The sequence below is a fragment of the Oxyura jamaicensis genome, chromosome 2, assembly GCF_011077185.1.
Source record: "Oxyura jamaicensis isolate SHBP4307 breed ruddy duck chromosome 2, BPBGC_Ojam_1.0, whole genome shotgun sequence".
NCBI lineage: Eukaryota > Metazoa > Chordata > Aves > Anseriformes > Anatidae > Oxyura > Oxyura jamaicensis.
The window spans coordinates 6,730,209-6,752,428 of NC_048894.1; the positions used below are offsets into that span (position 1 = coordinate 6,730,209).

Below are 22,220 nucleotides of genomic sequence, written 5' to 3' on the forward strand. Positions count from 1 at the left end.
GAGGGGTCCCTGCCCAGGGCAGGGGGTGGCACTGGATGATCCTTAAGGTCCCTTCTACCTCATACCAGTTAACGAGCTGTATATTGAGAAATATATATAAAAAAATATACCATAGAAGGTTCTTTAGGTAATCCTCCTCTTCTGCACTGTTAGTATCATCTCCAAAGGATTTAATTCTACAGGACAGAAATTCTTGTAAATTGATATGAAATCAAGGACACCAGTATTCATTTCTAAATCCCATGATCATCACCTTGACAATCCAAGATCAGCATGAGTGCAGTGTCCTCCAATTATCTCATGTGTTTTGCTTTGATGCAATTCCCATGCAGATGGAATTACATTTAAGACACCTTTGAGGATGAAGAAGCTCTGTCCAAACCCAGGACCTGAAGCAAAGAAGTCTGGGGGAGGTGGATCTGTTTTTCAGAACATCCAAGCATTCACTTTCCAAGCAGTCAGAGGGAAACCGAAAGCTTTTCTGCTGCCACTTCCTTCCACCTGCTGTTTGAGGGGAGCCTAAGCATTCTAGTTATTAGCGTGCAATAACATCAGAAAAGAAACAGGTCTGCCTTCTAAGAAAGCAGAAAATCTGGCTTGAAGTGACTGCTGTTAGATGCCATGCTGATGTGGGCTAAGAGTAAGAAGCGAGGTCTCGGAGGCAGAGCCACTGGGCCAACTGCATTGGACAGGGTACAGAAATTCCTTCTGAGATTAAGATCGTGCCAAAAAAGTGGCAGGGGTGGGGCAGAGAAGGCAAGAACAATGCACGGTTTTCACCAAGCCAAGCACAAACACTTTATCTACACCCTGTGTTGACGAAGATATTTCCACTTAATTGGTACAGAGGAACTCATTATCTTCCCCCAAGGTTCAGGGCTGAATGCTTCATACTGGTTTTGAGAGCTGCAGGAACTAAGCTCCAGAGCTTGTTATCTGCAAGAGACAGGAGCAACTCCAAAGGAAAACAAAGCCTTCCAGTGCTGTCCTGCTGATTCTGGCCTGATCTCAAGAAGGGAGCTCTCCTGTGGTCCGTCTCAGCCCACACGCCAGCTCGGAGTTACATTGTTCTCTTACAGTTCTGTGGGACGGGTAAGCAAGGAGGGGTGTTCACGCTCCTCCAAAACACAGACAGCATTCGTTTAAATTTAGCAGCTTCGGAGAGGGAAAACCTCAAAGCCAATTAAGGAACAGACAGCGCCTTTGTAAGGCTGCACAAGCTGTTACCACAGCAGCCCCAGAGACTGCTGCATGGAAGTGAAAGATTCTAGAGCATTCTTCCTGGAAGCCTGGTCTATCTCATCACCTTGGAGAGAGGCAACACCCCAGTCAAGAATGACCTGGAGGGAACAAGAAGAAAGCCATTTCCTTAGTGTCAGCACAAGGAAGAGAAACACAAATCCTCTTCTACTCTTCTAATGGGGAATTCATTGCATGCTCTGCAGAAGTTATTTACTTCCAGCTTGTTAAACCACAAATGAAGCTCCCAAGAGATTATCCCAAATATTTTTCCTAGTTATGTAGTAGAAAAATAAGCAGTTGAGCTTTTACTAGAGTGTGACAGTTACTGACAAAAGTCTCTTAGTAGTAATACCTGGTTTATTACCAACTTAGATATAATTAAACAGAAAGGTTAAAGAATGCAATCTTGAAATCACTCAGCCGCCCAGGATTTCTTCAGGATAGAAAGCAAAGAACTCTGAAAACTTGCTCTGATGAGGGCTTCCATATAAAAAATCATTAATTTATGAAACACTCGACAAATACCTCAAAAATAATTTCAGTATCACACTGAGCAAAAAGCCACGTGCACTTTAGTATTAAAACAAACGTAAGCGATGAGGATGTCATGTAGCCAAAGGTTGGAGGTTTTTACCCCCCGAGAGCTTACTCAGACTTCACAAGAAACAGCTACTAAATAAATGTGCCGTTATCCTGCTCGTGGGATTGCAGGTTACTGCTGATACGCAGCAAGGAAGTCCCTGTCCTATCCTTACCTTTTACCTTTTAGGGGGTAAATTGAGAAGCACTAGCTTGTTTTGTAGCACAGACCAAAGACAACATATATTTAAGTAATATATTTCTTTGAAGGCCAGACAAAGGTCTAGCCTTAAATAATCTTATAAAGATAAGCTTCAGGAAACTGCTATAAGCTGTGTTGTTAAGAGCCACTTCCTTTAAATATCCAAATAGAATTCATGATGGGGTGGGAAAAACAGCGTAATGTTTTGGTTGCATCAGACCTAAGGCAAATTGATGCAGTAACACAGAAAAAAGTGAGATGACAGTAGTTAGTACCACTAGAGAAAGTAAATCTGACTGATGGAAAGTGACCCAAGTGCTACATTTTACCCATACTTCCGTCTAACACTGAGATTATTGGAAGGCCAGTTTTCCTTCCAAAGCATTTGTATCAAATGCAAAAAGGTCAAATTGCTGTGTCACTATATGGACATGTTAGCAGCTAAAACAAAAACAAGTAAATAGCAAACTCAGATCTGGATGTTGCCATTTCCCCTGCGTAATGCCACGTTAAATGCGTTAACACTTGTACTCAGGCACCTCACTGAACACACACGCGGGTAACCTGTAAAGCTGCACCCAGCTCAGTGCTTTTCTGGAGTCTATTACAGATAATCCATCTACTGAATAACTAGAGTGAAAAAGAACAGTAAATGAATGCCCAGTCAGCAACAGCAGCGTAGCCCTACAGGGGACAGCCCTCCTAACCCTCTCAGAGGGGCTGGGAAGTGTTTGTTCTGTTGGTTGCACTCTGGAAGATGTGCAAGAGATGAGAGAGACAGCTTTATCCACCAGGAGCTGCTCACTGCTGCTGTTTGCTTAGTTTCCCCGCCACCCACACAGTCAGACTTCCAATCTTCAGAGGACAGCTCATAACATCTAACTGTCTCTCAACTCCAACTCTTCATGCTCAGATGAGTCTTTAACATTTCTTCAGCGTGTGTAGAAAGATAGCATCTTCTCTGGGAAAACCAAAAAAGCTTGTCACAAACAAGTACTCACGGGTCACAGGCCAGGCTGAGCTGCAGCACCGAGGCAGTCCAATGTTATTGAGGAGCAATTTATAAGCTGCAACTATATTAGCAAATTTAAAGAGTGAATACTGAGGCAAGCTGAACTATGTCAGTTAAATCAAGTGTACAGAGCTAAGGTCTGTTTCTTTAGGATTGTTCAAGTTTGTGCCAAGGGACACCTTCTCTCGCTGAAGCCCAGCACACTTTTCTCCCTTCCCCTAGGATCAGAGGCCACAAAGCCCCCAGACCTTCTGAGGAAGAAACAAGCAGGACTGAACAGACTCTCAGCCTGTTCCTGCTCTTTATTAGCTACTCCTACTGCTGCTATTTAGGGTGCAAAGCTGAGAGGAAGCCTTACCACCTCCTCTCATCTAAGGCTAAAACAAGAGTCCTTACAATTTTTTAAAAACAATAAATCCCTCCAAGACCCCGGGACTACACAGTTTTAATGAAAAGATGTCACTTCAGTGGTACAGCCTGTGTCTCGTGATATCAGTGACCACCTCCAATTTTCCTACAGATAACAGTTCTGAAACACTTCTCACATCCCATGGACGATTTTCCAGGGCAGGAGGGATGTGTGCTGCGACTTCTGTCCAGTAGAGGGAGACCGGATACAGTCAAATATAAACCCGGGGCAGTCTTCCAAGGAAAGGATGAAATGGAGCTGCAGGGCTTTCTTCTGTCTTCTTCCACTGATTGCTACAAGCTTACCCTAAGTAAGGCAAAAAGGTGAGCCTTGCCACGTACTGTTTTAAGCTCTAGCACTATTCAAAACCTAAACTCAATTTTGAGACATTTGAGAACTTCAAGCTTTTTTCTTGTTCTTAAAATGGGATAAAATGATTTGGGTAGGAGTGAAACAGATCCAGGAAAGGCAAATAAATACAAGACCCCCTCACTCTGAGGACACTGGATGTTTGAGAAGACTGTGTTCTAAGTTATCAAAAGATGAATCAATTTTCTAGTACAAGACTTTGCATTAGTTGTTGCTATATAAGAACCAGAACTAATTTGGCTACCCTTATAAGGTGCCTTCTCTGTGCTTTTAATTTAGCCATTTAGGAGCTATTCTACTCTTCCTCCAGACACATGTACGTGCACCAGCCACACTGATCACGACACTGAAGATTTAAGATACTGAAGGTGGAACATTAATACAATGTACTAGGCAAAGAACTGCAAGGGAGATACTGAAGAGAAGTATTTAGGAAGTCTTGCAGCGTAGCCCAGAATGAATGTTCTTATCAGACCATTTAATGTTTTCCTCAACAACCCTGCCATTTACTTGTTTTGCAAAACGTGTGAAGTTGGAAGACAAGCATTGCTTAATATTATGTTATAAATGAGAGAGTAAAGCAATTGGGATTAAATTTAACGGCACGAAGTCCAAAATAGCAAAGTTCAAGCATGATGTTAAAGATATTGTTCATGTTTGTCACATACTAGAGTCTGAATGAACAACTGCAGGCTCCCCTCTCCTACTCCTTTCCATCACCACTGCTTCCAGACACCCAGAGAAGGCTCAGAATATGACCCACCATGATCACAGATCAAGGCATGCCCTTCGTTCTTCTCCACCTTCATCCACAGCCATTATTAAGGATCCCAAATAAGACAGGGATTTGGTGGAAGTCAGGTGAAACGTTTTCTACTACCATTAAGTTACCCGTTTTTCTTTACAACAAATATTCACAGGGTTCCTTCACTGAAACCCTACTTTTCCAATCATTGCCTCACCAACTGGAGATGAAACCCCAAGTTCTTGATGTTAATAGCATTATTTCCACACAGCTCCAGTGAGGCAGGCTGAAATCGGGGATCATTTCCTGTAATCATCTACAGATTTGGGGAATCTGCCCTAATGGCTCCGAGAGTCACCAGCTCACGTAATGAAGAGGAAGAATTCACCTTTCTGACTGCAATGAGGACCATGCTCAAGCTTTTGACCCAGGTGGACACTGCCAGCTGAGAAGTCAACAAGTTGTGAGCTGTGCCACAACAAGCTGCAGAGCAACTCCCAGCAGATTACCTCAGTGTGAGAACAAAACCTCAGGAACAAAAAATGCTACACCATTAAGAAGAGCTGAAAGAGCATCCGTTAACACCATAATCACCACCAAGTCAAAGCACATTTGGCCCTTCAGGGTCTGAAATCTTTAGTTCAGAACTGACAGCCATTCTCTTCTCAGCAAAAGGAAAGAAACCACAGAGATGTAGCACTGTTTCCTTCTGAGGTGGTGAAAACATCAGCACGATCCGACTCCCGTAGGAGCAAGCTTCTGTGGGACAAAGAAAACTGAACAGGAATGAGACAAAAAAGCCTAGGGTGAAGCATTCATTATGTCTAAATGTCAAATCTTCACTGGAGCTTACAGAACTTGCACAATCAGAGCCTACATGACTGCTAACTGCAAGAGCAGATGCAGTTGAAAGACTCCAAACAGTCAAGAAATGGCAGATACCAGGGAAGTCAGCTACATGAACGTTTGAACTCTGTGGGATCTCTGTGTTTGAAAGCTCTTCCTTTATGACCAGTGGCTACTACCATCTAATTGCAGGCCAGATGTCTTTTCACCACAAAATCGAGCATCCAGTCAAGCACGTGGAAGGATCCTTGGGGAAGAAGCGACTGTTCCATTCATACCAAGGTGCTTAAGGACAAACAGTTCCTAGGAGAAGTCTGGCTGCCTGGGTGGAGGAGAAAAGCATCACCACTGCCTCATGCCAGGTTAACTGTTATGTTTAGCACCGCCTTCTCTGCTACCCCATCAGTTAGCTGCAGGAAGTCCTACAGCACGTGGGCAGAAGCTTCACCACAGCTCTGCTCAAGTTTTAATTCAATTCCAGCAATGGTAGGATACTTACCTTTCAGGACTCAGCCAAGGAATCGGTATCAGAGGCAATATATTGAATCCTCAGCATGCTCAGAGTCTAAAGAGATTAATAAACTCCCTCATGAGGGAGATGCCTGGATAATCAAGAAGCCCATTGTGAAGTTACAAGCTGCTTTTTTTTTGAGCAGTAAATAAAGCTGTGGTGCTTTTAGTCACACTGCAGAGCTGACCATCAGTGGTACACCCTGGTCTAAACACATCTTAGGGAAAAGGACCGAATCAGCCTCCACGTTCCACGCATGAGGATCACAATGACACAAAGCAGGAAGGGACAGAGTGCTTTAATTATCTACCCAGCCTTCCTTACACCAGCAGTTTCTGCCTATGCTGGTGGTGATCAGCTTCTGACCTGCCACAAAACTTTGCACTGGTGTGTAAGGAGGCTTTCTATCTTTTAGATCGCGGTACTAATTAATAATCCTGCACTATGTACTGGTATCCAATACGCAAGATGGTTCTGTGGACATTTTGGGACCAAGTATCTATTACATGGTTCTCTCTAACCACGGAAGGCTGGAGTCTAACTGAGTACATTCCAGGACAACATACTTAACATCCAGAGTTAACCCACAGCAGAGCACCTTTGAAAGGAAACAGACCAAAAACAAAACAAGAAGAAATCCACCCCCAAAAAAACATCCATTGCAAAATCCAGGAAACAAAAAGCCACAGCGCTCTACCACACTGCAGAACAGATTACTCCATTTCTATAGCAGGCAGCTATTGCCATCTTTTGGCAACTGAATGCTTCCCACAGAGCCAAGAGCTTAGCAGATGATGATTTACTGATTAAAAACAAAATGAGAAACTGAAAACAAAAATTTTCTGGAGACTGTAGTAATTTGTGTCATTAAGCCATCCATTTCAGTCCTAAATCGTCGTACCAAAATAGCAGGGACAAGCTCAGAACACCTAGACACTAACTACTGCACAGGGATCTTTATGGAAGATATAAATTCTCATAGCCACAAAGAAGCCTATATAAATTTGGATTTTTCTGAATGTTTTCCCAGTGAGTGACTCCAGCTCCAACAAGTTACCTTCTCATCCTATTCAACCAGGAAGCCTCCCCACAGCTCCTCCTCTAGCAGGAGATGAAAGATACAGTTGAAGCAATATGGGGGCTTGTATTCAAAGTACAGCATTATGGGAGAGCTGCTCAAATTTCATTTAACAATCAGGAAACACACGCCCATTTAAAAAAAAAGAGAACTGCAAGCAAAGGCAGACTGAAAGGAGAATACTCACTTGTAGCGTAGTGTCGAAAACAACAAGCTTAGAGCTTGTTGGAACAATGTCATAACACTTGTGTGACCTCATGAATCGCACATAAATGTCACTTTCCGATTCTTCAAGTGCTGTAAGTAAAAACATTATGTTGTTTTATTTAAATAACCTTAAAAGAGTCAAAAAGCATGCCAAATCAACGGAACACCATTGCAGGACATCCCTAAAGCAAGACTCAAATTCACGCTTTCAGATCTAGGCAGACAGTTCGTCATCCTGCGCCTTGCATTTCACTTATCTTTCCTTTCCAATTAAATAGCACACAGGCAAAACGCATTGCTTCTCCTTGACAAGGAAGGACTTCAGTACTAAAAGGTTATGTTTTGGTTTTGTTTCTCTAACAGCAAGCTATTGACTATGCATACTTGGTCCCTGAACGCCAGTTATGTCCAAAGCAAGTTGGAAATCTAAGTAGCGTCAGGCTTAACTAAGCCAAGCTCCTTAAGTGAACACGGTTCTGATCTTAGTTTTGTTGGGTCCACTTTTCAGTTTTGTATTTTCTTAAGAGGCAGTAGGCAAGTTCCACAATCAGCACCACTCCGTTCAAAGTACGTTACACAAAACATCACAAATCCCACAGTTCATTTATGAAAACAGGATCCATTTGGGCTGGACTTTTTTTTTTTTTGGTAGTTTTTTGTTGTTGTTGTTAACCATGACCTGTCTGTGGCGAGGACACACAATCCAATCTATATTAAATTAGCTTTGCGTTTGTCAAGTTTAGACGCATGTGCTTACAGTCTTTACATCTGCTTGGGTATATTACTTTTTTTTTTAAGCCCTTTGGCCCTCCATTCTTTACAGCAGGTACCTGAAACTCAGTCAAGGTTAACCTCTCTATCAGACGTGCACCCTTTCAGTCCTGTAATAATGAGCAGGAACGTGGTCATGTTATGCTTTTGCAGAGTGAGGAAAAAAAATAATACCTACTAACCATTGAAGAACTCTGTATTAGAAAGCTATAAACCTCGAAATCCTTGTTTGCTACATGTGCTCAGAATTAATCCTCTAGTGCCAGAGAAAATGTCACTTCTACACGGTGGCTCAGCACAGTTTTAGTACAATCCTACAGAAGCCAAGATGAACCTCCCCTGTAGCAGCGATTCTAGCATACAGGCAGTCTCTCTGCATGCTAAGTAGGTCCTTCATTTCCAGCTCCCCCTACTCTTTAAAAAAAAAAAAAAAAAAAAGCCCTTTCCCCACAAAAACCCAAGCAGCAGTTCCAGAGGAATACAGAAGAGAGTTCAGCTGGAAAGAAGCAGAAAAAAAAAAAAATCATTTGTTGGATTTATGTTCCTATAAAGGTCAGGACCAGGAGTGAAAATAGCAGGAGCTAGGAAAAATTGATAAGAGATTAGGAAACAATGCGAGCAAACTGATAGGGGAAGAATGAGGCAGATTGACTTGGACAAGGCTGGTGCGAAGCAGCCTTTATAAGATGATACCACAGGGGAACTGGTACTGACTCGGCAAGGGCATGTATAAGAGAGGTCAAAAAAGGCAGTTGGGAACAGAGGAGGCTTTATGTAACTCTGTAATATAGTAACAGCTTATCACCCTCCAGCTTCCGCAACAGCTTCCATGGCTACTGTCCGCACAAGGCGAGTTTACTGACCCCGCAACAGGGCGGGTTAGGGTTGGCTTTCTTTTTGAAGAGCAAACTAGAAGGAGGGGGGTGGATGAGACGCTAAGCACTAGAAACAATATTGAGAACATTTAGATGACAAGAGAAACAGCCTATCGTTAGGAAGTTAAAGTTGCTTCTACAGCCATAAATGCAGTCCTTCTGTGCAGTGTCCTGAATCTGTACGTCCTATTGGTTCTGTAGCCGTGACAATGTTACTTTGTATACAATTAGCCTTTTTTAGGTAGAAACAAGCATAGGAAAATACCAAATAACCGATGAACTGCAAAGCCACCAACTGTTTTTAGCTGAAAAAATGACACCCTTAGCAGAGCACATCATGCTGGATACCATTCTGTCGGCCTACCAACAGTTATGCAAATGTAGCAAGGGCAGCAATTGCTGATAGAGCATGTTGCCAGGTCTAATCAGGCAGGGTTGGGAATGGCAGGCACAGCTACGAACCCTGTATGGACCAGCACGGTAAAGATGAGCCTAGAAACCCTCCTCTCACTCAGCACACACTCTGAACACGTACTTTCAACCAGACCTCAACAATCCTCCCCCACTTGGGATGTGTGGGGTTGGTTAGATGCTGCTATCTTACCCTAGTTTGTCGCCCAGCTCAGAAATCAGAATTGGGCACATCCCCCCAGGCACCACAAAGCAACCAGCTCCTTCCCCGAGGATAGAAAGTTAGGATTGGAAATGCTCAGAAGCACAAGACAGTGATCTGTGAGCTCTGTGTTTAACAGCTATAAAAATAGCTAGGGAACTCCAGCAGGATCTAAACAAGGATGCAATTGTCCAGCTGGAACTGAGGTTTGTTTCTGCAGATCCTTATACTACAGAGCAGCATAATGTGCTGCTATATCAGCCACAAACTAAACATGCAAAACATACGCCCCGCTGCGCTACCTCGTATGCCCTAAATGGTGTCATCAAGTGGCAAGTGGAAAGGATATTCAAGACCTTCCAAGCCCTTCAGCTACCCGTGAGTACCAAGGAGCTGCCTCCAGCTAGCTCTTTGTACAAGAGCTGCGTGTGAGTTATCGGTGTACGTGGCTGCTCAAAGGAGAGGTCTCCAGCAGGCTTGGGACTCCCCAGGGGTGCACTCCCATCCACCTCTCCCGCACAGCACAGGGACAGGGCAGTCCTCGTTACAGTCCCTTTAACCTTCCAGGGGACAAATGCACTGCTTTCATTCGTATCCAAGCACATGGGCTGCAAAACAAACTAACAGATACAAATACCCTGATCTCCGTTACAATATTTGTATCCTGTTACTTCCCTTCTAGCTCTAGCTTTGTTTTTGCTATAAATGCCCATCCTTTCTGGCTATTAAGCTTCTGCAGCCTTACCCCCACCTGCAAAGCAGTGCTCCCTTCAGACAGACAAGAACAATACCTTTCTGCTTGACCTAAAGCCCCACTCACTCTCTGCACATCAGCTTTGATGTTCATAGAAGCTCGTTTGCCCCACAAGCAGGAGGTACATACATATACTGGCTATTCTTTCACCAGAGATCAGCAACGCACTCAGGTGTTGATACCAGAAGGGTGCACAACATGGACAAGAAGTGACACAGATCCTCTGCTCCTGCTGGAAGAAGCAAGCTTCTTCCAAGCCAAGCACAGCCCGACCCTGCCACTCCTGTCAATTGTATTCCTTCTCCCTGAGGCAGAAGCCTGACGTGTGCTTTTCTTAAATTGCTTCTGTAACAACCCCTGTGTGAGGATGGAATGGCACCAGGCAACTACAGGAGTCCTGACTCAGCAAGGCAGTTGCAAATAAGCCCTAGGGAATACATTTGCTGGACCTATACCACAATTTAGGACGCTGCCTCCAGCCAGACCTCAGCTTCCTACAGCTGATGAGCTGAATGTTACCTGGCTCGCTGACAGAACAGATTCCCAGCAGGAGGCATCTTAATCTACAGCAGGGATCAGGAGAGGAGAGTCCACTATGAGTGATAGCTTGTTTCCTTGAGGGTATTCCCTAGTGAAAGCCTGTTCCTTGAAGATGGATCAGAAAGTTGTGCTGCAAGTGGACATTCTCCACGTGCACTCCCTCCGCTCAAGTCATAGGCGAAGGCAAAATGCTCCAACCCCCACAGCTTCCTTCTGCAATTTCTGCTGGACAGAGCACAAGCAGAAGTTACCTGAAAGGTTACGCGACTTTTGGACAGTTTAAGCACCTGACCAAGCCCTGTCTTAAAGCCTTTTATAGGGGAAAGTCATCACACATGCTCACTTTATTCCTACAAGCAGGGATCCTTTAAAGAGAAGATCAAGCTATTTCCCCTCCCTATCTACCCCACCATCTTCTGAACTTCAGACCAAGTCTTTTTATTCTTTTCTCTCCCACACTCCTCTGTAACAGAGATGCTTTAATTTTATTTCAGACAGTAAATATTTTGAAAAACATTGTGGCTTTTTTCCCCAAATAAAAATCCATGGATGAACTACCCAGCAATACTGACTCAGATCACGGTGGGACCTGGTACTAAGCATAATTATCTATTTAGAGAGCTCCAAGATGGAATTAGTGTCTGAATACTCCTTCTAGGTGAAAAGGAAACTTCCACAGTGTTCCCAAAACCATTGCTCAGAGATGCCCCAGACAGATACCTTCAGTTCCACTCATCCCTTTGCCGCCACTCAGGGTGCTTTTCTACTGTGGCTTCCAGAACAGAGTTTCAAGAAAAAAGTGAAAGAAGAATTGCCTGCAGATGGACAACAGGAACCTGCAGTAATACATATGGCCAACACATACTGAAAAGCCTTCAGATACTGGTAGATAAAAGCCGATGGGAAGTTCCTCAGCAGCGTTTCCTGCAAGGCACAGGCTGCTTTCTGTGCTATACCCCAGCAGGCTGGCCTAGCAAGGAGATCCTGAACCGCGCACGTTTCCCAGTTTCAACAACACAAAAACATGAGCTTTATCTTATTACCTTCCTTGTATTTCTACATTGGTATCCAGTCACTCTTCGAGTTTGTTCCTGGAACCACAGACCATCTGAAAGGAAGACCGTGTTCCACAAAAACTGTTTTCTTTCAGCTAATAGTTAATTCCACCACAGCCCACAATCGTGCCGCTGCAGCTGTAAGAATACACAGCAGCAGCCCTGCTCCTCACGATTAGATGGACAATTACTGGCATTACCAGCTCTCAGATGTTTGAAAACACAAAGACTCCTCAGGAACCAAAACAATTGCTTGGATAACTGATGTTTCTAAGTTTACTATGAAATTAACTGCTTAATTTTAAAAGTCCTTTAAAAAGCAAGAAAAACAGCTTGGAACAGTACACCAAAAATGCGCTCAGCTAACTGCCTAGTCAGACAAAGAGAGGATGGCAAACCACATACAGACACATCAGTCCTCTAGAGCTTCTTTACAGCAACAGGAGCTACGTAGTCCCACTGCCTAACGCCAGATACTCCAGCGTGGAACACTATTGGGAAAAGCAGCTCCTCCTGGCTGATAGCAGATAAAGGGAAATGGGGAAGAGCAGAAGTGTACTTATAGCAGTCTCACGTGTACTGAAGAACCCAGTTACTGGAAAAAAAACATGGTCTTTTCCATTACTGGACAAATACATATGCATCCGTAGTTTAAGTTGCTCCAAGCCACTCATAAAAAAAATAAAAATCAAAGCTTCAAAAGATATTGAAGATCAATTTTCAGATACCAGCAAGTTACAGTTGTTACTGTTGGAGACATTTTTCATCCCAATTTTTAATCAGAGCTGATCCAAGAGCAATACACTAGGTCAGGTTCATTGGTATAATCATGCTGAGAAGCTTTCCTTTTCTTGGTATAACACTTCTTTTAGTGATCTTATATTCCTTATTCAGGTAAAATAACTTGTTAAAGTATTTAGTTAACAGTAATTTGTAGTAAACAAATACATATTGCAGTGAAAACAGAAATTTGAGAATGGTTTAAGCAGCAATTTAAAAAAAATATATATTTATTCCTAGCCAACACTACTTTGCCACCAAACACAGAACAACTCCACCTTTCAGAGGCCAAGTCCAAAAACTGTGGCTCCACAGCAGCATGAGCAGCAGCAGCTGCTGTTCCCCTCGTGCTAGCTGTGTGGCTCCCCTCCCTCACTCGGCGCCTCCAGATTTCCACAGAACTGTTCCACAGACTGGCTGGAAACGCTGGATTGCTCAGAAATTTGGCCTCCTGGTCTTACCAGTTTCAGGTCTGTTTAGCTCCTCTAGCTAGCAGATGACTCCTGCCCTTCCTGTGCCCCAGAAGCTGTAGAACAGCACCTCCTTGTCATGGCAGCTAGCCATTAGGTTGGCTCAGCTACACCCAACGGTGCCAGAAGACACCGGGGTGACTAACCAGTTAAATAAGGCAGTATGAGTTACAGGTAGCTCTTGGCAGAGCACACAGTAGGTGGAAGGCATGTCATTAACCCTGCTTGTTGTTCTTCTGTCTCCATTTTTATCTGAAAACTGTCACCAAGCCTTATAAAGCTTCTGTCCGCCCTCAGTCTGAAGTTATTGGATGTGCCCTGGGTGCATCAGGCACGGCTCTGCTAGTGGGTAGAGGGAGGGGATTGTGCTGCTCTGCTCGGCTGCAGCCTCAACTCAAATACCATGTGCAGCTTTGGGTGCTGCAATATAAGGACATGAAACTATCAGTGTCCAAAGGAGGGCTACAAAGATGGTGAAGGGTCTGGAGGGGAAGACGTGTGAGGAGCAGCTGAGGCCCCTGGGTTTGTTCAGCCCAGAGCAGAGCAGGCTGAGGGGAGGCCTCATGGTGGCCTACAGCTCCCTCACAGGGAGCGGAGGGGCAGGCGCTGAGCTCTGCTCTCTGGGGACAGCGACAGGACCCGAGGGGATGGCATGGAGCTGGGACAGGGGAGGGTCAGGCTGGGGGTTAGGGAAAGGTTCTGCACCCAGAGGTGGCCAGGCACTGGGACAGGCTGCCCAGGGACGTGGGCATGGCACCGAGCTGCTGGAGCTCAAAAAGTGTTTGGACAGCGCTCTCAGACACAGGGGCTGGTTTTTGGGTTGTTCTGTGTGGAGCCAGGAGTTGGACTCAATGATTCTTGGGGGTCCCATTCAACTCAGGATATTAGTTAATATTCTGGATAACTTCTGCCACAACTTTCAAGAGGCAGGAGCAGCAGCAGTTCTCGTGTAAGTCCCTAACACAACTGCTCCAGGAGATACCCAGAACTGAGTTAACCCACTGGAAGCACAGCAGCGACAGTAGTGGGAACCACAACCTATTCCTCAGGTGTCTACAAGTTGACCAACAGTCCCTGGAAAGTTATTTTCAAATGAAATGAATGCATTTGAATGAGAAAGATGTTCTGAGCTCAATGCTCCAGGAATCAAGTGTTCGGGTGGGCTTTTATCAGCATCCCCAGCCAGGAAGCAGCACTGGAAACAAAGCCAGCGCTGTGCTGCGTGTGGTGTATTGCTGCAGCGATGAGCAACAGCCCTGTCTCAACCTACCCCCCAGAACAGAAATATGACTAATTTGTCAGGATAACATTCTTTTTAAATAGATTTGAAGGATACATAGACGAATTAAATGTACAAGGTATCCGATGAAAAGCATGGGAACTGAGGGACTGGAAGAAAAGAACAAGCAGCTCATTTTGTAACAGAACAATGCGGTAAGAAGGCAGGACTTCTCGGTCTGCTGAGCTGTCTGCTCGGGAGCCAGGAGCACTGAAGACAGCAGGCAAGAAACAAGGCACCAGAAGAATCAGCGTCGGACTCCGTAGGAGAAGAATACTGACTTAGCTTAAGAAGGGCAAGCAGAGGAAAAGAGTGCTGTACCATTTGATTTCTGCTCATTCATGAGGAAACTTCTCAGGAGGAAAACAACCAAGTGCCAAGAAACACCCACGCAATTAGAGGATAAGACCTAGTGGCAACAAAAGATGGAAAAGGTGGAAATAGATGGTTACAAAGATGCCCACTGTAAACAGCAGGAGATAAATCATGAAAATTTCAGAACATGCCTGCAACAACTTCGTTGCTAATGCAGCAACCAAGGCTAGCAAAGGACTAGCTGTGATTTTAGGAAGAGAAGAGCGAGTTCAGTCTTACACATAGAAAGCAAGATGATGGCAGGGATGGGGTTGGCTATTCCATGACAAGCTGAAAGGATTTCAAATGTAAGAAGGATAAGATAGGATGCAAAGGCAGAGAAAATAAATATTTCTTTCTGAAAGCTGCAAATAAACTTAAAATACACTGGCAGACCACACATTCAACTTACAAGGCAGCATTATTCACGCAGCCACAGGCTACGTGATACAGAAGTCGCAGATGGATGTTTCCCACCGCTGATCTAAAGGAATGCATGAGCTGGCAGCTAAAGAAAGATCAGATCGAGTTTACAGATCGGAGATACGCTGATACAAAGGAGTGATAGGAAGTTTATCTGCAGATCTCTATCAACAGCTTCTGCCGTGATCCAAATGCATTCAATTATGTATTACAATGAGAATACGTAACTTCGGGTAGGGAGGGAACTTGACAAAGCATGAGCAGGGACACTACTAGAAAGAATAAGCTATGCCCTACGAAGTGTAATGCACCCTACAGATAGGAAGAGGTGCCAGAGGTACAAGAAATAAGGAGGAAGAATAGGTACACGAACAGGTTAGGGACAAATGTCTTGTTGCTTCAGTCTTCAGAAGGTTTGTTTTTTCTTAAAGCAACGACTCAGAGCTAAAAGAAGCATCTTAAAACATTTCATCTCAAAAGTTGTATTTGTAATGGCTTAAGACACTGAAGAAAACTTAGGATTCCTTGCATCTACACATTTTCACACAAATTTGGCTTGTGAATTCTGGAGTCTGTGCAACTATCCAGTCACTTTAGGTCACTAAGTGATTCAGATGTCATCTCCCCTCGTCACAAGGAGGTGCTTGATGCAGAGACAGGAGGTTATTACAGATGTAGACAGGAGACACCCTAGCTATAAACAACTATTCCCAAATTCAACAAGTTCTTGAAGGGGGAGATACAATTCTAGTCTAAAGGAGAGCCAAACAAATTTAGGAACAGTCCAGACTGAGGCATGTACTGAAACATGTTATTAAAACCCATGTATTTGTAAGTACCTAGAGAAGAAGCTTATCAAAAACAAAGAAAACCAACATGATTGTCAAGAACAGTTGAGTCTAATCAGTCTAAATCAGACAGGATAAAATAGTAAACTGGATGAAAAAAGGGTAAAAAAAAAAAAACAGAGTTTGCTTTAAAATCTATACAGAAGATGTAAGTGCTGATACATCTAAAAAATGTGTAGCAGAATCACCACAAGGCGATTCCACAAACACACGAAGCAGTACCTTTGCTGCAACTGGGGTTAAGACTTCTTTTTCAGTGAGTCTGCAGGCCTGGACAATGAGGGCTGTGCATTAAGATATGAGCTCCAGAACAAACTCTTCTCAAAGCAGGAACATTTGCAAGGTCCACCCTATGTCCTTCTTCACCAGGCAATTTGCTTAAGTTCATGCTACAGCTCTTCTGCACAAGTGCTGCTTCAAGAGGGACACACTTTCCACTTTCATAAAGCTTCACAGAACCAGGGTTTTGAAGCCTTTGTTTCTGAGAAGTTAAAATGAAACTGATCGCCATGTCCAAAGACTATTGAAGAAACATGGAAAAGTGGTTTCAGCGATTAAAAAAAAAAGCACATCCTGACCACATCACCTTAGTCTTCTAAAAGTTTATCTTAAAGAACTCTTCTCAGCACCTTGGTATTTCACAGGTACAACACTGCAAAAAGTCTCAGAGAATCAGGGCTTCATTTTATTCAAAAAAATCTAATTACTGATCTTCAAGTCAGGAATTGAAGACGTTTCCAAGAGTTTGCAGCAAGGTTTAGAAACAGTTGTAAGAATTTAAGCTCATAGTCTTAAATGGTTTGGAGTTACAGTCTTTCAAAGCACACCAGAACTGGAAAAAAAGCACTCAATCTGATGAGGAGAAATTAGGGGAGTGCCTAAACAGTACTACTAAGAACTACCCCACTGTTTTTCATTTGATTTAATAAGGCACAAGTGGGGAAGAGGCAGTTTGCTTAAACAAAGCAAAAGCAAACAAACAAAATCCCACCCCAGCTGTTACAGGGCTATTAACTCACTCCAGAAGCTGGCTAAACAGAACAAAGCAACCTTGGGATATTGTACAGTCTCCTCCTTCAAAGGTCCTCAACGTGGAATGAGACAAACATCAGACACTGCCTAGGCACATCTACTGAAGAAAAAAAAAAATGGACAATGAGTTCCTGAGATCAGAAGATCCACTTCTCTGGGTTTGAGGCTTAAATATCTCCACTTCTCCCAAGCCAGTAATAGCCAAGACTTGTAAGAGAAAATTAATGCAAACAGCTGCCTGAAACAATGCAAGACTCAGAGTTTGTTCTCAGCCCTCCTTGTGTGTCATAGCACACTTCAAAATCCTGCGCTGAATTTGCTTCTCATTTTTGGAGTTAAGTCCTAGAACGCAGGCTGAGAAGTTAACGCTTTCTTTATCCTGTTGCCCTCTGCTAGCAGGCTGCCTGAGCAAATAATTCCGTGAGATTTGAGGCAGACAAAAAGCGACGAGCAGCTTAAGAAATCTCACATTCCAGAGCTAATCATAGGAACTCTGAAGTTTCTTGTCCAGGCAGGTAGAGAAACTTACTTGTTTACACGTGAGAGGAGAGCCATGTTGTTTGGGGACTACCTGGGGAACTGGTAAACAATATCACAAGCCCAAGTGAGTACTTCTGAAACGGCCCACTATCACCAGGATCAACTTCTGGTCAAAGTTAAAGATTTGTACTTTGCCAAAAGCTGCTTCATTGCGGTTTGGTGAGTAAGGCAGCAGCTTCACCCTTCAACCTAACAGCGCTTCTAAGATTTTCACCACAATAAAGAAGAAATTGACCTGAAACGTTTTCTAACAACATGTTCAAGTTCCTCCCTCGACAACAAGCACTGCAATTTTTCCCTCAACATCCCCAACAAAGATCTAATTTAAGATGTCGCCTGTCTGGAATGCAGACATGCTCTTCAAGCTTGCGAGATGCAGGCCACAACCCAAGAAACCAAAAATGGTATGAAGGCTCTGAATATTACTATCGGGATCCATACGCTGGGGAGCTGCATTCAGGGAAGGTGAGAGGTCTGTGAGGGATGTAAGAAGAAAGCAGGCGGCATCCTGGGGAGTATTACCTATAAAGGAAGATCGGAAAAAATGGGAGCTTTTGCAGCTTCTTTAGAGCAAGCGTAAATCCTACTACGTGCACACAGCCCACACACTTTAGAAGAGAGATAGCCCTTTAAGTCTGCTCAGGGTTAGTTTAAGATCACGCTGTAACAAGAAGCTTAACCAAAGCACTGTCCACAAGACCAGCAGCTCCAAAACGAGTGCATACATCTTCACCAGGCACAATTACATTCTTATTGAACAGGGTAAGGATGTAATCGCTGTTAGTCTTTGGTGAAAGACCTCCTAATCTAATCTCAAGACATAAAATGCTTTAAAGGAAGAAATAAACTTTTCAGCTGAAGCCTAAGGACTTTGGACTATGCTTGCTGGAGAAACAGTTTGGTTGGGTCTAATAAAACGTGTTGTAAGCGTGCATTTCAGGCATTTCTCTGCTCAATTTTTAAACTGTTGGTCTCAAATACTGAGGAACTACCTACTGACAACACCTTCAACCTTTTAATCACTCAGTATGCCACTGAAGAGACATAACTAATGGCAGGTATTGCTCGGAGCTGCACAGAAATAGAACAGGCAAGTGCTAACTGAAGCAGGTGAGATTCAACACACATCAGTACCGTACATGCAGCATTCAGCTAAGTTCTCTGGAAGCTAGTTTAGAAGTTGTATTGATGCATTCAGTGTATCCCATTAACTGCAACTTCACTCAGAGCTGATCATTCTCCAACATCCACACAGTACAAAGTTGTATTTTTTATTTTTAAAAAGGAAAAAGAGTAGAGGAGTTCAAGGAAGGCTGTGGCAGAAGACAAACTCGCAAACTTGTAAAGCAAAGCAGGACAAAGCATTTACCTTCTGTGTTAGGGCATTCAGAGCCTTCTGTTAAAGGTGACCACACAACCCCTTTCACTGAACGATAGATTCCACTCTGCTTGGAGCAACAGAAATCACCAGAAGTGTTTCCTACAAACCTCACGGCTATAGCAGATATGCTGAAGTGAGAATACTGTTCAAAGGTTTCTACAGGAAGTGTTTGTACCCATTTGTTCTTGTGCCAATGTTATTCTTCATTCAGCTAATTTTCCTCCTTGGTGTTTACCCCTTCCCACACTCCTGAGAGGATATTTTCATACATACAGGGTTATCACATCCCTTCTTGGCTCTCCTTTCACTATAGTAAATGAGCAAAAGCCTTTCCAGTTGCTTCCCGTAACACAAGTTCTATATTCTCTGGTTGCACACATGGCCATGCCTTCCCCAGTTTGCTCCCTTCTCCAGCACCTCAGCTATCTTCTTCCTCTGTGCCTCTATGGCAGCACGAATTCAAACTAAGTAGCCAAAAATATCATGGGGTACTGAATGGTGGAAGAGTTTGATTCCATTTCTGAAAATAACCAGTGTCTGAACTGAATAATCAGAAAAGCAGAAGAGTCTGGGGAAAAAAAAAAAAAAAAAAAACACCTTGAAAAGCTTTGAAACTTCCCTGTCAGAAACAAAACCCTGAGTCTGCTGCGTAAGAATGCTGTTTTTAGACAAAATTTAGAAATGCCATCTAATTTCTGCCACAGTTAAACTTGACAACGTCGACTCTCAATAGAGTTCTTCAAACTCACTTATGTAAAACAGCAAAATCCATATCAAGTTCAGCAGAGGAGGAAGGCATCTAAAAAACAAGTTAGATTTACTCAAATAGTCTTCAAAGCTCCCATGAAAATGTCCACATCACATTCAAAAACAGATTAGACACTGGTGACTAAGAAGGATGAGGTTATTTCAGCTTTGCAAAGCGCTGTCTTGATGCCAAACTAGACATCGAAACATCTAATTCAGCTCTGCATAGTTATGCTTGCATCTGTAGTGATTTGGTGGTATGTCAATACAAGACACTGGTGTAACGAACACTCCATGGAAGGATTTGCCCCCAACCTCCCTGGCTTTGCCTGTCAGTCCTCTCTGCTCACAGAGCCACAGTAAAGCTCACCACAGCACACACCCAAAGGCAAACAGTCCCAGCATGGACAGGAGTGTTATGTTTCAGGGGCAAGAAGCGTTAAGAAAAAATGGTGCCATCAACCATGCTTCCACAGGAAATGCTGCATTCCCTAAAATGTTTGGGACTTACCCACTCCCCTCCCCCTTGCAACGCTAGTCCAGTTTTACATGCTGGAAGCCAAAACATTCAAATAGAGTCACTGCACGCCGCTTCAGTGCTACCCAAAGAGCAAGGTGCTAACAAAAGCAGTGCTGGTGTAGGTGACCTCAAAGGAAGGCCCCACAGACAAAGCCTTCTGCTCATCCAGCCTCGAGTTATCCAGGAAGCAGCCTGCTTTATGAGGAGCCCTATCGTAACGGACAGTCACATCTGCTGCAAGCGATTAGAAGCAGAAGCATCTCTTGTGATTATCTAGCAACAACCGGATTGAGCCAACTCTGGCAAGTGCTCCGCTGTCACCCTTATCACTGCCACCACAACATTATTTCACCTCTACCTCATCCCTGGAGAGGCACGGGAGAGGTGTACCAGGGTGTACCAGACAGAATCCTCCAGACCCCCATCAGGATGTTGCTCAGTGAAGAGGCCACAATGCTCAAACACTGGGCTTGCTCACCAGAGTGGTCTCAGGCAAGTGGCAGCATCGTGTGGTTAGCTGTGAGGCAGCACTGACACTGTCACATCTGTCACTTCTCTCACTACTGGAGCACACGTCTCTGCATGCTCAGCATCTTCTGATCAATGCGTGAAGGGGTTCTCGGGACACTTAGAAGTTGGGATGGTGTTACCCAGAGCCTCTGACCTTACACCAAGCAGTTGCTAACCCATAATGGCTTTCACTAGGAGGATTATAAAGCCACAAAATTGTCTAGGTTGGAAAAGACCTCTAAGATCACCAAGTCCAACCCTTACCTAGCTGTGCCAAGCCTGCCACTAACCCATGTCCCAGAGCACCACAGCTGCAAGCCTTTTAAATACCTCAAGGGATGGTGACTCAACCACTTCCCCGGGCAGCCCGTTCCAATGACTCACAGTCTTTCCAGTCAAGAATTTTTTCCAAATATCCAACCTAAACCTCCCCGGCACAGCTTGAAGCTATTTCCTTTAGTCCTGTTGCTTGGGAGAAGAGAGCAACTCCCACCTCAGTACAACTTCCTTTCAGGTAGCTGTAGAGAGCAACGAGGTCTCCCCTGAGCCTCCTCTTCTCCAGACTAAACAACCCCAGTGCCCTATGCCATTCCTCACAGGACTTGTGCTCCAGGCCCTTCCCCACCTTCTCTGGACATGCTCCAGGGCCTCCACATCCTTCTTGTAGTGAGGGGCCCAAAGCTGAACACAGCACTTTCATTCATAAAGTCATTCGTAAAGATGTTAAAGGAAACAGCCCCAGTGCTGAGCCCTGGGGGACACCCCTAGTCACCTGGGGACACCCCTAGTGACTGACCTCCAGCAGGATTTAACTCCACTCATCACAACTCTCTGACCCCGGCCAGTTTCAGTTTCTCCAGGAGAATGCTGTGGGAAAGTGCCAAGAGCTTTACTCAAGTCTAGGTAGACGTGATGTTTGCAGATCACGCAGGTGCAATACCACCAGTTTGCTATTTAGGAACAACATTGCCCAGGACAGCAGGGCACTTGATCATAATTTTTTTTGCATGACCTGATATAGCTGAACTTTTGAGTAATTCAGAGGAGTTATTCTGTAACTCTTCTGGGAAATCCATCATACCCTTGGTATTCTTAGCTGCTGTAAAGTGACAGAAAAATAAAAGTGGAGTAAATTCAGCGGGAGCAATTGTTGACTGTAGTTTTGGATGCAAGTATTCAGTCTTACTTCAAATGGGATACCCGGGGGGAAAAAGACACCACGTAACTGGATTTTTTCCTGATGTGCTATTGTGCCTCAAATATTACACCACAAATGAACTGTAGAGCAGAGAGAGAAACGAATCCTAATCTATGACTATATGAAGTCCATTAATGCCAATTATCTCCATATAACAACTCTTGCTACATACACTTATGGTTCCAATTGGCTGAGGAAAGGCCACGCGAAGCACCCCTGTCGTTATCACCGCATACCCTGATATCTCAGAGCACACCTCACGGTCAAAATACCATTTCTCAACTCAACAACAACAGCTTGAACAACCGCCTAATTAACATCAGAAACAAA

At 44.0% G+C, this 22,220-nt stretch overlaps 1 protein-coding gene across 9 annotated transcripts in view; it reads right to left on the reverse strand.

The window, feature by feature from the left end:
- Positions 1-22,220, reverse strand: part of PRKAG2 (protein kinase AMP-activated non-catalytic subunit gamma 2) — a 213,824-nt gene that overhangs the window by 21,622 nt on the left and 169,982 nt on the right. For all 9 annotated transcript variants that reach the window (XM_035319206.1, XM_035319207.1, XM_035319208.1 and 6 more), the window contains one exon: positions 7,181-7,290. In XM_035319206.1, coding sequence (XP_035175097.1) covers positions 7,181-7,290 — 110 coding nt within the window. The remainder of the gene's footprint in view (positions 1-7,180; positions 7,291-22,220) is intronic.